The 13,691-nt window shown below is 38.5% G+C and overlaps 1 protein-coding gene across 1 annotated transcript; it reads right to left on the bottom strand.

The window, feature by feature from the left end:
• Positions 1-801: 801 nt before the first annotated feature.
• On the bottom strand, positions 802-13,514 carry bach2b (BACH transcriptional regulator 2b). The gene is made up of 5 exons (XM_085936930.1): positions 13,142-13,514; positions 7,657-7,911; positions 5,155-6,606; positions 4,870-5,076; positions 802-4,095 (listed from the first exon to the last, which is right to left on the bottom strand). Exons 2-5 carry the CDS (start codon positions 7,897-7,899, stop codon positions 3,616-3,618), a joined length of 2,382 nt encoding a protein of 793 aa, XP_085793056.1. The 5' UTR covers positions 7,900-7,911; positions 13,142-13,514; the 3' UTR covers positions 802-3,615.
• Between the last annotated feature and the right edge of the window lie 177 nt (positions 13,515-13,691).

Genomic DNA, 13,691 nt, shown 5'->3' on the forward strand with positions numbered 1-13,691 from the left:
GACATTTCAGAAAACAAATTAAAACAAAATAACTTGCACCACCTGTACAGCTCTTTTTTTTTGTTTTCTGAAATGTAATTTTTTTTCAACTGTTGTGATTGGTAGTTCCTTTAAGTAGTTTCTTTTGCTGGTCCTTTTTAATTTGTACTTTTTTTGGTTTATTCTGTCATAATGACCTGGTTCGTTAATATTTCAAGTGCTATGCAGTTATTGTAGTCCTTATATGAATTTTCCTTTTATTAGGTCACCTTTACATATATACTTTATTCTGCCATATATACTTTCTCATCTTGTATATAAAGACATTTTCAAAATCCGTGTCAGGTCTGCTTCTGGTTCTAAATCCTGCTCCTTGTGTAGTGACCAATCACATAGCCAGCAGTCTCAGACATAATCCATCAAGCTAGCGACGTCACCGCCTTCTCCAAACCATTCCGTCATCTCCACCCAGGGAGGCTGCCGCTTGGACTTTTCAAATCCTTGTTGCTTCTTCTCAATGGGTCACTTAACACTTCCCAAGCCACTCCAGCCCTCAGCTTGCCGATCACCTCCACCTCTCTCTCTTTCTCATACATGTCCTAGTTTTTCCACACTCATCTTCTAATAAACTAGGTCAAGCCCTGCGGCCGTCCTCCAACACTGATACTGGGGCGCACGTGCTCCGACTGCCCCTCTAAATATGCTCCGACGGCGATGAAAGCCCCACAGGACCCTGCTCCAGCAAACCACCCAACCCTGCTCCTGCGACACATGCTGCCAACCATCTTCCAGCTATTCCTCTTCAACCTCTTCAATGCTCCGGTGGTGTGACCCTGCTCCAGTGGCGGACACACTCCGTAGCTGCCCTGACCCTGCGCCTGCTGTCTTCACACGATTTTACTCCAGCGGTGCACATCTTGCAATTGCAGACACAAAGTATTTCTTGTTTCGATTCAGCTCACTGTAGTTCATTGTTTGGATGGTGCTCCACCCTGTATGTGATTCTTTGTTATTTCCTGTTTAATCTTGAAGAAACCTTTGGTTGGGATATTTCAGAAAGTCCACCGTGGTAGGAGCACACAGCAAAAACACCAAAATGGAGTCAAGGTGCTTCCTCTATTATTACTTGTTGAGCTTTTTCCCCAAAATGACTGGATTGAAAGTGTCATTTAAAAAAAATAATAACAATAATAATAATAACAGCAGTGATATGCATGTTTATTTCATCAAGCAAAATGGCGTAAAGACAAAAAAAGGTACAGTACTTTAAGTTATATAACACTGCCAATTAAAATGAATTTGAGAAAAGTTTCCACAATATATTTACAATACCGTCAAAATCATGACCGTATTAACCAATTTTTTATTTTATTTTTTTAAAAACGTTCATGATACTCGTAGCGAATAAGCACATTACAGCATTTTAAAATGAACAACAATACAAAATTAGAAAGATGAGAACAAGTTCAACTACAAGTTATTCCAATAAATGATGCACCAAAACTTGCAAGTAAACAATAGTCCGTATAATCTGAGTAAAAAACATGTAGAAAACACCTGATGCAGTTTGTTGATACAGTCATTGACCTGTTATGAGAGGTACGAGTCATTTCACAGGTAGATCAGTGTGAAAAAGTTGCACTGGTGACTTTTTGAGGGAAGGGTCAAGGCCCCTGCATACACTCACTTCACTTGAATGTGTACTATGGTCTCTGCAAGTTCTAAGGCATATTTATATATTTATATTTATATATATATATATACTGTACATTGGAGGTGCACTTGTATCCACATATCAAACTGACTCAACTCATAAAGAGAAAGAGAAATGGAAACATTTTCACACAATCGCAAACCTGTCCTATCAATTTCATATTTGACAACTAATGATGTATTTTGTTTTGAATTATTTTACTTAATATTCACAGAAATTATGATTGCCGAGTTCTTGTGGTTCTATATTGATTTATTTATATTGAGACGGGTTAAAAGTGATTTCCCCCCCTTTCAACTTTCTCATGAAGAATGCTGATATAAACTGTATTTGCCCATTTATTAAGGACATTGATAAAAATTTGTTACACTAGGCAACTTTTTGCAGCACAATTTTTTTTGTTAAAAACACTAATCCTCATCACACTGATTTATTCTCAAGAGTAGTAATTTCGGTGCGAACATTTTTAAAAACAAATATTCCCACTGTAATGAGAAGATAAATTTTGGAATGAATTCCATTAAATTTAAAGGCAATTATCACAATTATTAATTTTATAGACTGTGGCGAAATTGTCCTAAGGCTGACTTTCAAGTCGAAACACCTTTAATGGTAAACAAGACTTTTCCAGTTTATAAATAGAAAATAAAAATACATAGTAAAGACAGTTCAGGTTGTCTGCTTTTTAAAAAACAAAACAACTTTCCTAAAGATAAAAGGGAAGAGCGGATCATTTAAAACATACATTTCGGCTAAATGTTTGTGTCGACATGGATTTTAAATGTTGTGTTTATTTTAAGAAATGTGTCTTTCAGTCTATACGCATGTCTGGTAAACTGGTTTCCTGAGAATTAAGAGCACCCACCATGTTGGGGGGCGGGGGGGGGGGGGATATTTACAATATGAGATGGCAGAAATAAAGATTTTTTGTTTTCCTCAGCAATAAGATGCCTTCTCTATCCTTGGTGGGAAAAAAACAAAACATCTAAGCCTAAGTCATTGACAGTAATCATGCTCACACTTATATACATTTTGCCAAATAAGCACAAAGTCAACATCCAAAGTATTGCTGGTTAAAGAGAGAAAATATGCATCTGCCAGCAAAAAAAAAAAAAAAAGAATTTACCGAGAGCTTCAGAAGGCAAAAAAAAAGGAATGTTATCAGTTTACAATCTGTACACAATTACAAGAAAATGTTTGCATAAACATTTTACAGTCTAATTGCATGATAACTTCCCCCCCATATGTATAAAATCTGTATTCTCATTTTGCATGAATTATGTTAAACATTCTGAGGATTTTTTCTTTTCCTGAGTTTTGAATAGCTTGAGATGAAAAGTGTCACAGCAAAAAAAAAAAAAAAAAAAAAAGCAAGAGAGGATGCACATGAAAACGATTCAGAGAGAAAAAATACGGGGACCATGCCAACAAAAGCGATATATATAACGATTTTTTTTTTTTTTGTCCACTGAGGTTCCTCTTTGTGTTTTGGGTGTCATGAAGACATGAACCCGGCCCGACTCTCGCAGCTGCCGCCGGGGCCATAGCACCATTGTAAAGTCTCACTTTTGGTAAGGGAATACTTGGTGAACAGTATTTCCGCTTTTTTAAGACAGCGTGTCAACTGTTCATAAAATAGAAATCATGAAAAACATAAATACATAAAAAATATATATCAGTTTTTGTCGAAACTGGCAGACGTTGGGGTATTATCAACAACCCTAAGAGAGGGTTTGTCAGACTAGTATAATTAAATATTACTACTACTACTACTAATAGTAATAATAGTAATAATATACAAAATAATAATAAAAATGATGGTAATAATAATAATAATATAATAATGATAATAATAATAAAAATAATATAATAATGATAATAATAATAAAAATAATAATACTAAACATGAAAACCAAATACTATTAATTAGTACAGTCCTTGTGTGGCTGCTCATCAGTTGTACATTTTTCGGTCATTTCCTGGCAAAAATCAACCGTTACTGTCTGATTACCGTATTTTTCCATGGTCAGCCCTGAATCTGCGTACAAGCTAATGTATTGGCTGTCCATACCTTTGTCTTCCCCGTTTTCCATCGAGTTGAGCTCCAAAAGGCCTGGAGAACCAGGAATGTTTGTTTCAGGTGTGGCCGAGTCCAAACAGAGATCGATGCTGGTGGGGTCGGGTCTGTTACAAGGCTTGGGATCGTAGGCGGCGTGATGGCTGGCAGTGGAATTGGTGGGGCGGAGGACTGGGCAGTAGTGGTGCAATGACTGAACCTGTTCGGGGCTTAGCTGGACATCCCTGCACACCTCCTGGGATAGGCAGGAGAAGTTTTCCCATAGTTCCCCCATACAGGCCTTCAGTTGATTTCTCTCCGTAAGCAGCTTCTCTTTTTCGCAAACCTGTATTTGCAAAAAAAAATGTACATAAAGCAATACATCTTCATTTTTTAAATTCGTTTTATTGGGGTGGCATGGCGGATTGATAAATTGGATTGGAGGTTTGCTCCTGTTGGTAAATGTGAAACGCTTTTAGTACCTAAAGTAGAAAAGTGCTATACAATCCATTTATTATATTTACCGTAAAATCCCGCAGTGCTGAGACCAAGGTTGGGCAATTCCAGTCATCAAGGAACAATATCCAGATTATTATTATTTTTTTTTCATGTCTTCCTGCTGCTATACCTGATTCAAACAATCAGGATTTGCTATCCAGGTTCTCCAGACCTTGCCGAGTATCCGATCATAATGAATTGCAGCAGGGAACTATTCGAGTGCAAGAGGACGTCACGCTGATTATGGCCAAAAAAACAACGGGCCAAATCTAACGAAGAGCGCGGCTTGCTCAGGTTCTGTTTCAGCCTTGAAAGGGTTTTCTGCGGAATTGAAAATAACAATGCCAGATGGTAAACACGCAGTTTTGCTTTTTTTTCCCCCCAGTTACGCACCAATCTGACGGTAGGATCGACTATTCTGGACAAAGTCGATGCAAAATATTTCTTTGCGGGCCACATGAAACGATGTGGCGGGGCCGTATCTGGCCCCCGGGCTTCGAGTTTGACACCATGATGCCATGGTTGGTTAGGAGTGTATCCGAGTTAATATTCTTGGAGGAGGAGCCCTAAAATTGCCGCAGCTATTTTTTCACTCAGTGTATGCAGCGATAGATGGACTCACCAATTTTCGAATCTCACACTCCAGGTTCAAGATACAGTCGAGCTTTCTTTTGCGGCAGCGTTGGGCGGCGATGCGATTCTTACTTCTTCGCCTCACATCGTGAATGAACTCGAGTTGCTCTGAGGTCAGTTTGTGCATTTTCACCAGTGTTTGGAAGTCGTTCCTTGGAAGATTTATGATTTGATCTACAGGGAAAGGTAGCTTCACCTGTGGAATTCACAAACATGTTGGTTATCAAAAAAAAATAAAAAAAAATCACATGACATTTGAAACGTTTGCACATACCTCTGGGCCACGTTCTTGTACAGTGCAGGACTCGCTGTCTCCCTCGGAAAAAGAACCCGACTCATCGCTGGAATTAGTGCCGTAGGACTGTTCACATTTGATATTGGTTTGCCCCTGGATAAAAACTCCATCTCCAACATTGTGGTCCTGCGGGTCAACATTGAGACAGCGGGCCATGTTGGAGCAAGGTGACGAAGAGAACTCAAATTGAGGCAGGCTACACGGGGAGCCTCCGCTGCCGTCTTCTGCATAGGAGTACGACGAACAGGAACTGGATGTCCTTGTCCGTGTCTCACAAGGTGGTGAGCGTGGGCAGACCTTTATAGGAACTGGACAGCTGGTGTTTGGCCGTGGACGGCACAGTAGTTGGGGTTCGCCGGAGGTGGTGCTGGGAGAATAAGCCTGGGAGCTTGGAAGGGACTGACTAGCTCCGAGACCCTTTGGCATGTTTTCAGGAAGCTCCGTTTCAAAAGAATTCCCACCAGGGTAAGAATGTGCCGGGTTTCCCAGACGACTGCAAGCCCCGGAGGAAAAAATGACAGTTCCTCGATCGAGTTCGACTTCCTGGTTGCAGGTTTGGTCACAGGATTTCAGATCTGCGCTGAAATTGTCATTGTTCTTTGGGGATAATAAAGACCAACTCAACTGTCCAGCAAGACCTTTCAAGTCTTTTTTGTGATCTCCCTGAGAGTTAACTTTGTCCTGGGGATAAACGAGCCTGTTTGTAAATAGTGGCTGAGGTGTACTGGGCAGATCGGAGCAGTCCGCTCCTTTTTGAAGTAAGGCTCGAATGCAGGATGCCGATTTCATTCTCTTGATGATTTCTGACGACGCCGGGTTATCCATCTCCATTGCCGACGCGCTGTCGGTAATGTCCAATGAGATGGTCTCTTCTTCTACTTGTTGTTCAACTTTGATTTCGGTCAAAGGCAACCTGTTGGGATCCGTTACTCCCCCGCTAACGTCGCCCTCTTTTATTGTGCTTGGAAAACCTGAGGTACTGGTGTGTGAAGACAAATCATCATTGTGCTTTTTATAAGCCCATTGGTATTTCCGGTACTTAGGGCATCGCGGTAGGTCTGATCCTCGGCGTCGATCGAAGTCCAATCGTCCGTCTGTGAAGTTACCGGTTATTGTTAATTGATCCTCGCCGGGGAATTGAAAGGCGGCGAGATCGTCGGCACGTTGTATCGTGGGAGAAGAGGATCTTTCGGTTTCCGACTGCATGCTTTCGTTCTCCGAGTTGATGCCTTCAGCGGCTACATTGTGACGGTGCAGCAAGCTGTCCTCGCTACGCAGCTGAGCTTCCAGAAAACGAAAGCACGAGTCCTCTAGGTTGTGCATGCGCAGGAATTCGGCACAGCGGATGACCTCTTGAATGTTTTCTTTGCTGAGTAACAGTTTAGCAGTGTAGGCAAACTGCAACAACGGGACGAATCCTTTGGCAGTGACCTACAAAATAGCAGAGAAATTGTCATCAGTCTGGAGTACTTGCCACAAAGTCCTTCCTAAACACTTTGAAAATAACTACGAGCACTACATTTGATAAATTTGATAGATTTACATCAACTGGGAAAGAATTATTTGGTTTTTTTTTAGCCACCCTTAAGACACTTATATAATCATTTATCAGAAATAAAAATGAATTATACAGTTAGCTAGAATATGCCAATATGCTAATGAAGCTATAAAATGCTTTCTACACAAAATGAACCTAAAAAAGGCTAATAATTATTACTACCTATAGTATTGTAGTCACCCATGAATGTAAACGTTAGTCAAATTATGGCAGTGCACATGTGGAAACGTCCAAAGTATAATCCGAATTTGAATGAGAGGAATTGGCCGACCTGCCGTAACCAAACATGTTTATTAATAGCAACTCTGAAGAAGGAAAAGACCTCAGCATACCAATGGGTCTATTTTCAGTTTAGTATTATCAGCTGCAGTCTGCAGCGTTATCTTTTTGTGTCCTTAGACATGTGCAATTATATGCATAATACCGTCTGGGGGGGGGGTCATTTTGTGCCACTGCGGTGTCTAAGTCATAAAAGTACATCAACCTTATCTGTGTCGATGTCAAAGTGACATGACATGATCATTGGAAATGATAAACGTATTTTAAGATAAAAAAAATATTTCTCAAATGTATGCGCAGTTGGGATCATTTAACAAAAATAAGTCTTGAACGAAATACAATTATAGACAAAAAGAATTACTGTATTTTACGGACTATAAGGTGCACCTAAAAGCCTAAAATTTTCTCAAAAGTCGATATTGCGCCTTATAGTCCGGTGCGTCTTATATAAGGACAAAGTTTTAAAATGGACCATTCATTGAAGGTGCGCCTTATAGTCCAGTGCGTCTTATATTCCGAAAAATACGGTAAACAGTGGGGCCTAAACCAACAGTATTTTTTTTCAAAGGGTTTTGAATGGTATTAATAATACAACAATAATAATGCTAGTTTAATTCAGATCAGTGGATATTTGTTGGACATACCTCTTCAGGAAGGCTGACCAAAAATCCATTCTCCGTCTGGCCTACCAACACCTGGAGGAAATATTCGCTGCAGGCGGCTAGCACGGCCCGATGCCCGCGAAATTCCTTGCCTTCCACTAGGATAGTCACATCGCACAGGATATCCTGCTTCCGCTGGTCATTAAGGCTGAGGAGGATATTGGTACAATGAACTGTTGACTCATACACATACATGGGGGCTTCAGGCCTCTCATCCACGGACATTCCGCTTACAATCTGAAAACAGAAAGGGATGAGTTGATTTTACAAGCAAGCATATCACCTGTAAACATCTCAATATTGTACTGTGTCATCAATTAATGGAGGAAAAATGTTGAGAGGAAATTAAAACATGGCATCTGTTATCAATTATAAAAATTAAAAAAAACACCTGATGAGGTCATTCAGTACTGACATGCTAAGTATTTATATTTACATTTTATTCATATGTTTCTCTTTATTATTTCAATTGACAGTAACTATTATGGACATAATAACAATAAATGAATATTAGATGTTAAATGATTTTCTTTGGTTGTATAAAAGCACATATAACACACACGTTTCATGATGCCGTCATTGTGCTTCTATTTCCAATTTATTATTGATTCAGATTAATTATTGACATAGTTTGATTATCTGGCTACCATATTTTAATTATTGATAAAATATAAAAATTTTTATCATCATGCTGTCTAATGATGATTTTTTCATTTGTATTTTTTTACACCTGTGATTAATATGGTCTATATTAGTATTGATCAAATAAAATATAGAAATCCTTAAGGCAAAACATGAAGATTGAAATGTAATCGGTGACAGATTATGACAACATACAGCCATATTTAAATCAAAATAACATTGTCAATAAGGTCAGGAACAAATCAGCTGCAAGCAAACATTTTTTCATTACCTCAAAAAGATTTCAGTATGCATCCAGTCATCTTAATATTCCCCTTTTTTACAGTAAAAACATATTTCTTACGAACACACGCTGAACCTATCAGTGTCTGAGTGTGGCTGAGTGAACAAGCAAGTGTGTGTGCGTGCGCATGTGTTTGTATGACGACATTTGAGACTATTTTAGGAGCCCGCCATCTTAAATGCAGCTTGCATGAATCATGACTTCCCACATAGTAGGTCAGTGAGTAAGGTGAGTCATATTGCTGTCTTATATGGTAACACGCTGCACATGTGATAGAAACAGTGTTATCTATAGACTGGACTCCAAATGTCTCTTGCTTCAACTGCTTGGCCTCTGTCGTTTGGTATGGGAATGAAATTCATTTCAGAAATATATTCAAGTAGGAGTTTGATGTTTTTGGTTTTTAAAATGCTATTGAATCATCTTGCAAAAAAAAAAGAAAAAATATATTTTTTCCTCACCATGCTGGTATGAGTTAATATGATTCATTTTTTTACTTTCACATGACGTCAGCCTAAAATCATGTTTGGTGTTTCTAAATTTAGATATGCAAGCAAAAGAGCAATCTCACATTAAAAAAAATTAATAAAATCCTCTCTAGACTAAGAGAACACTAATTTCTTGAAGTTATCGAGACAATGATTGAACATGACAGAGACTAAAAAATGATGTGAAACAGACAAGAAAAACATCAAATCCGTCTAAAAAAAACAAATGGAAAGTTTTATGCAAATAGCTGACGCAGAGGCATAGCCCACGTAAAAATCCATGTTTGAATTGCTGAATCACTATCCCCACAAAAATCCACTTTATGGCAGAGGCTTATGCTGTCATTATTTTGTTTTTCTGAGATTTTCTCTCATTAAAAATTAGACTTGTGCAATAGAAAGCATCAAAATTAGTTCCAACATTCCACAACCCCAAACTAGCCACGTTACACCCTTTTTCTAGATGTCTACAGATGTTAGCTATACTACAGTACGTTTAATGCCGTGTCTCTGTGGGCGCACCGCATTCCACATTCCTCGTTGACATGTCATCCTCGGCTTGAATTAAGTGTGGGCTGGAATAGTTATGTCGAGTTGAACATCTCATCCAACCTAGTTTGAAAACAATTATTGAATGATATTGCCGGTTATGTTTACATATTCAAAGAACGTCAATAATGGCATGACTTTCCGATCCGCCCACGATATAAAAACTTGCATTCACATCCGTGGTTAACTGACACAATTTCGAAAGTTACTTAGCAACCACCACACACACCGAGCGATGTGGCCAAAAGGTCACGAAAAGAAACGGGTTAAAATATTTAAAAAAAAATGAATGGTAATTAAAATTGCTAGGAATATCTCTTTTTTCTTTTCTCTTTTTAAAGGATTACATTTTTAATTTAGTATTGCCACATAAAGTCGATGCATAATTTGTCTTTGGCGGCCACATAAAATGAAGTGGCGGGCCAGATCTGGCCCCGCGGGCCTTAGGTTTGACACATATGCAATAGGAAATCAATTCGTTCCATGTGAAATATTAATTCCGCACTTCCCGTGTCATTCCATCACACACTAACAGAGGGCAAACAACAGTTTTGAGACCCAGAGAAAAAAAGGGTGGGAATGATGAGACAGACTGGTTGTAGTGGAAGAGGAGGAGCTTATCGGGGTTGAGCAAGTTCAGTCAATAAGTCTGATTCTTCCGAGTGCATTCCAAGGCTACAAGTCAGTCTCCCGCCCAACATCTTCTCCGGGGGATTCCATGAGTTTCTGGAGCTGCGCTCAACTCTGTGTCAACATTTCCATACCAGTCTTCCAACAGTTGAATTAGGATGAGATGCTCATTGCTGAAGAAAAGATGGCGGTCAACATACTGGTTGTCCTTCACTAACTGCTACATTGTGTCAAAAACAACCTGAGAATCTCAGTCCAAATGTTTAAAATAGATATTTTATTCATTTATATTATTTTTTTGGAATATTATTTGGATGGTCTTATCACAAAATTGAGTCATTTATATTTACTATGTACACCCTGTACTTAATTTTAACTGAGATAAAAATAAATAAAAATATCTGGCCTCTGCAAAAAGTTTAGAAAAATATTTGTTCTAAATGATTACTATTATTAAAATATTTTTTTAACATGCAAAAATATGCAGCGCTGTAAACTGGTGCATATATGTGTGTGTGGACAATAGTTTGTTTATGCGGTAGTATTATATTGAAACATTTTACATGCTAGTTTTCTTCCTAGTGCAGAAATTATCATCGTTATCATTATCAGAGCTACCCGAGTCTCCCCCCCCCCCCAAAAAAAAAGCCTTTCGTCAAATAAATGAACAACATGGCAAGGGGTGACACATGATACATTACAGCGAGGTTAAAATTAGACTCGCAGTTGACTGATAGTCACAGTCATTGGATCAGGAAGACGCAGAGCGATCAGAATTTTAGCAAGGCTGGAACTTGAGAATCGAGAGAATCCAATATTCTCATGCACATTGAAGTAACGGGCGCACTGTTATGAAAATGCACAAAGACTCACGCTCTGAAAAAAAATAGCAATGAGAATGAGAAATAAAACTTTTGAAGGAGAGGATAATTTGTTCAAGCTTTTTCCACTGTATTATTTTTCATCTTTCTGAGGAACTGTGTTGTATGTGATGGCATATATGCAAACGAGATATTTTTATTCCTCTCAGCGTTAATTCAAACACAAACAGTCTGATGTTCTCTTCCACAGATGAAGAGAGAATACCACATTCATCCAGCACTGAAAGATTCAAGCATGTTCCAGGGGGTACAATGGGATTTTCTCCCACCCTGTGTCAGAAGTGCAGCGTTCTTGCCTCAGAGTGACAGAACAATGGTCTCTTTCACTGCCTTTAACAGCCTGGAGATGAAGAGAGGTGCATCATGGGTAAGCCAGAGAGAAATACTAGTAAAGTTTCAAATACACACCATAGAGAGGAGTGTTCTTTCAGATGTATCTGTATTTCATCTACTGTATTTATATATATATGCTTCATGTGATTAAATCTAATCTACTGTATATCACTTGAAATTACAGTTAAAAAATATGTTTTTTTCTACCTGCAATGTTGACACATGACCTTGCACTTTTGGTCCATTTGGTCTCTGATGCAAATAAATCATATGTGTTATATGTTTCTCTGGTCAGCCTGCTCAATAAAACATGGTAGCTTTAGCATTCCTATTGATTAATCATGTAATGATTTGATTCTGGAACAGAACATAGCCATCATAAAGGAACATTTGTTAGAGATTCGAACAAAGAGTTTCTATTGCATTTTAACATCACAGAAAAAAAAAAGACAAAAAGGTTGGAAAACAATGCATTGAAAATGATAAACAGAGAAAAAAAAATTCTATACGTATGAGAGAGTGGAAGATTGATGGCTGATGCTGCTTTACGTAGCACGTTCGTTCCCACTGCATCCAGCAGACAAAGAGGCGCATACCTTACTGTATGTCAACGCCGATTCGAAAATGCTGGATTATTACCGCATCAACGAATCAATCGTGGGACTAAACAATGACATAAAATAAACGTAGACATTTTGCAAAATATTTTCTTAGGGTTTGTTATATTTCCGGGAAACATACAGGAAAGGACAGAAATAGCATTTATATAGAATATCTATTAAATGACAAATACTGTGATGCAATTCATTATAATATATATTTAATTGTGCAGGATGAATATTATTTACATTTAGAACGTTTGATTGTTTCACGCCTGCATTTATTGTTGAATTTTATTAATGACACACAATAAAAGCGGGCTAGCTCACTAAGCCATAGCTGCAGGACTCAGTCACATAAACAATACAAAGCGCGCTCATCATGGAAACAAAAATGTTGCTGTTTTTTTTTTTTTAATTCACCAAATTTCGATCTTTACAACAACACGTGAAATTATTTTTGGTAAATATCTGTGGGAGCAAATACGAGCAGCCGCAGTCCATGTATAGCCAAAAATCGGCTTAAAATAAAATGAGTATCTTTAGAATGCAAAAAAAGAATATAATAGTATCCAAAATGATCATCATGTTAAATGATCGTCAACTTCTAAAAAAATCAGTCCTGCATATACACCAACTAATCATCACAACAGTATTATAACCGGGGTGTGTTTGCAACATGGGGGGTGGGGTGGGTGTCAGTGGTCTTTAAATGTTTCCCCCCGCCCGTGGAGTAAATACACTTAATCCGCTATTATGCACAATCGTAGAAAATACGCGAATACACAACGCTGACTCAATACATAACAGGATGTGGTTCGGGTTTGTCGTTATGAGCCAGCCAAGCCAATCATTTCACTACCTTCAAGACGACACTATGCCCCATATTCTAGTAATATTCTTCTACCAATTATTTTTGACGTGTTTTAGAATGCACATTTGTTTGTAACTCACTATACCGATTCTATATGTTTCGATTGTGCCAAACAGGAAATTGAAATTACACAGCAGATAGTAATCGAAGTGCGACAAAGACGCTAGAAAGTATGCATGGCTGCTTACCGTGTTCTTCTTTCTCGATCAAATCCTCGTATCCGTTTCACAATCAAGTTCTTTCACATGATGGATTGCCTTGCTCTATTGAAATCCTCCCGATTGCAATTTTCGACTTTTTTTTTTTCTTTTTCTTCAACTGGGTTTGAATTCGTCTCACCTTCTAAAAAACATGTCCGTGATTTTCTTCCCTGTTGTTTCTGCTATGATTACGTGTGATTACGTGCACGTTTGCAGTGTTTCTGCACGGAGCGCAGCTAAGTCTCCCGCTGTTGGTTACACTCGACTGGAACGCCTACTCTCGATCGCCGCATTGTTGACATTAGTCCGTCGACGTCACTCGTTTTCGTTCATTCACAACATCGTCAGCGCAACACTGTACTTGGCGTCGCTAAAGGCTTTAAGTGTGCTTGTTCATGGATGTGTAACTAGATAACGGCTTGGCACAAAATAGTTACGTAAATTATACCGCCATATTGAATGTGGCAAGCAGGGGCGAATCTAGGATCAGAGTTTTTTTTTGTACGTTTAAGCATTACACTTTCAGGCAAAATCTAAA

This window comes from Syngnathus leptorhynchus, chromosome 18 (assembly GCF_054491065.1).
Source record: "Syngnathus leptorhynchus isolate UIUO chromosome 18, UIUO_Slep, whole genome shotgun sequence".
NCBI lineage: Eukaryota > Metazoa > Chordata > Actinopteri > Syngnathiformes > Syngnathidae > Syngnathus > Syngnathus leptorhynchus.

Bases quoted from the DNA above. Each gene is read 5' to 3' on its own strand.
- bach2b (XM_085936930.1), bottom strand. From the start codon at position 7,899: ATGTCCGTGGATGAGAGGCCTGAAGCCCCCATGTATGTGTATGAGTCA. The intron at 6,607-7,656 runs GTATGTCCAACA...GCTATTTTGTAG, and splicing joins TGGTCAGCCTTCCTGAAGAG to GTCACTGCCAAAGGATTCGT. The intron at 5,077-5,154 runs GTATGTGCAAAC...TGAATTCCACAG, and splicing joins TACAAGAACGTGGCCCAGAG to GTGAAGCTACCTTTCCCTGT.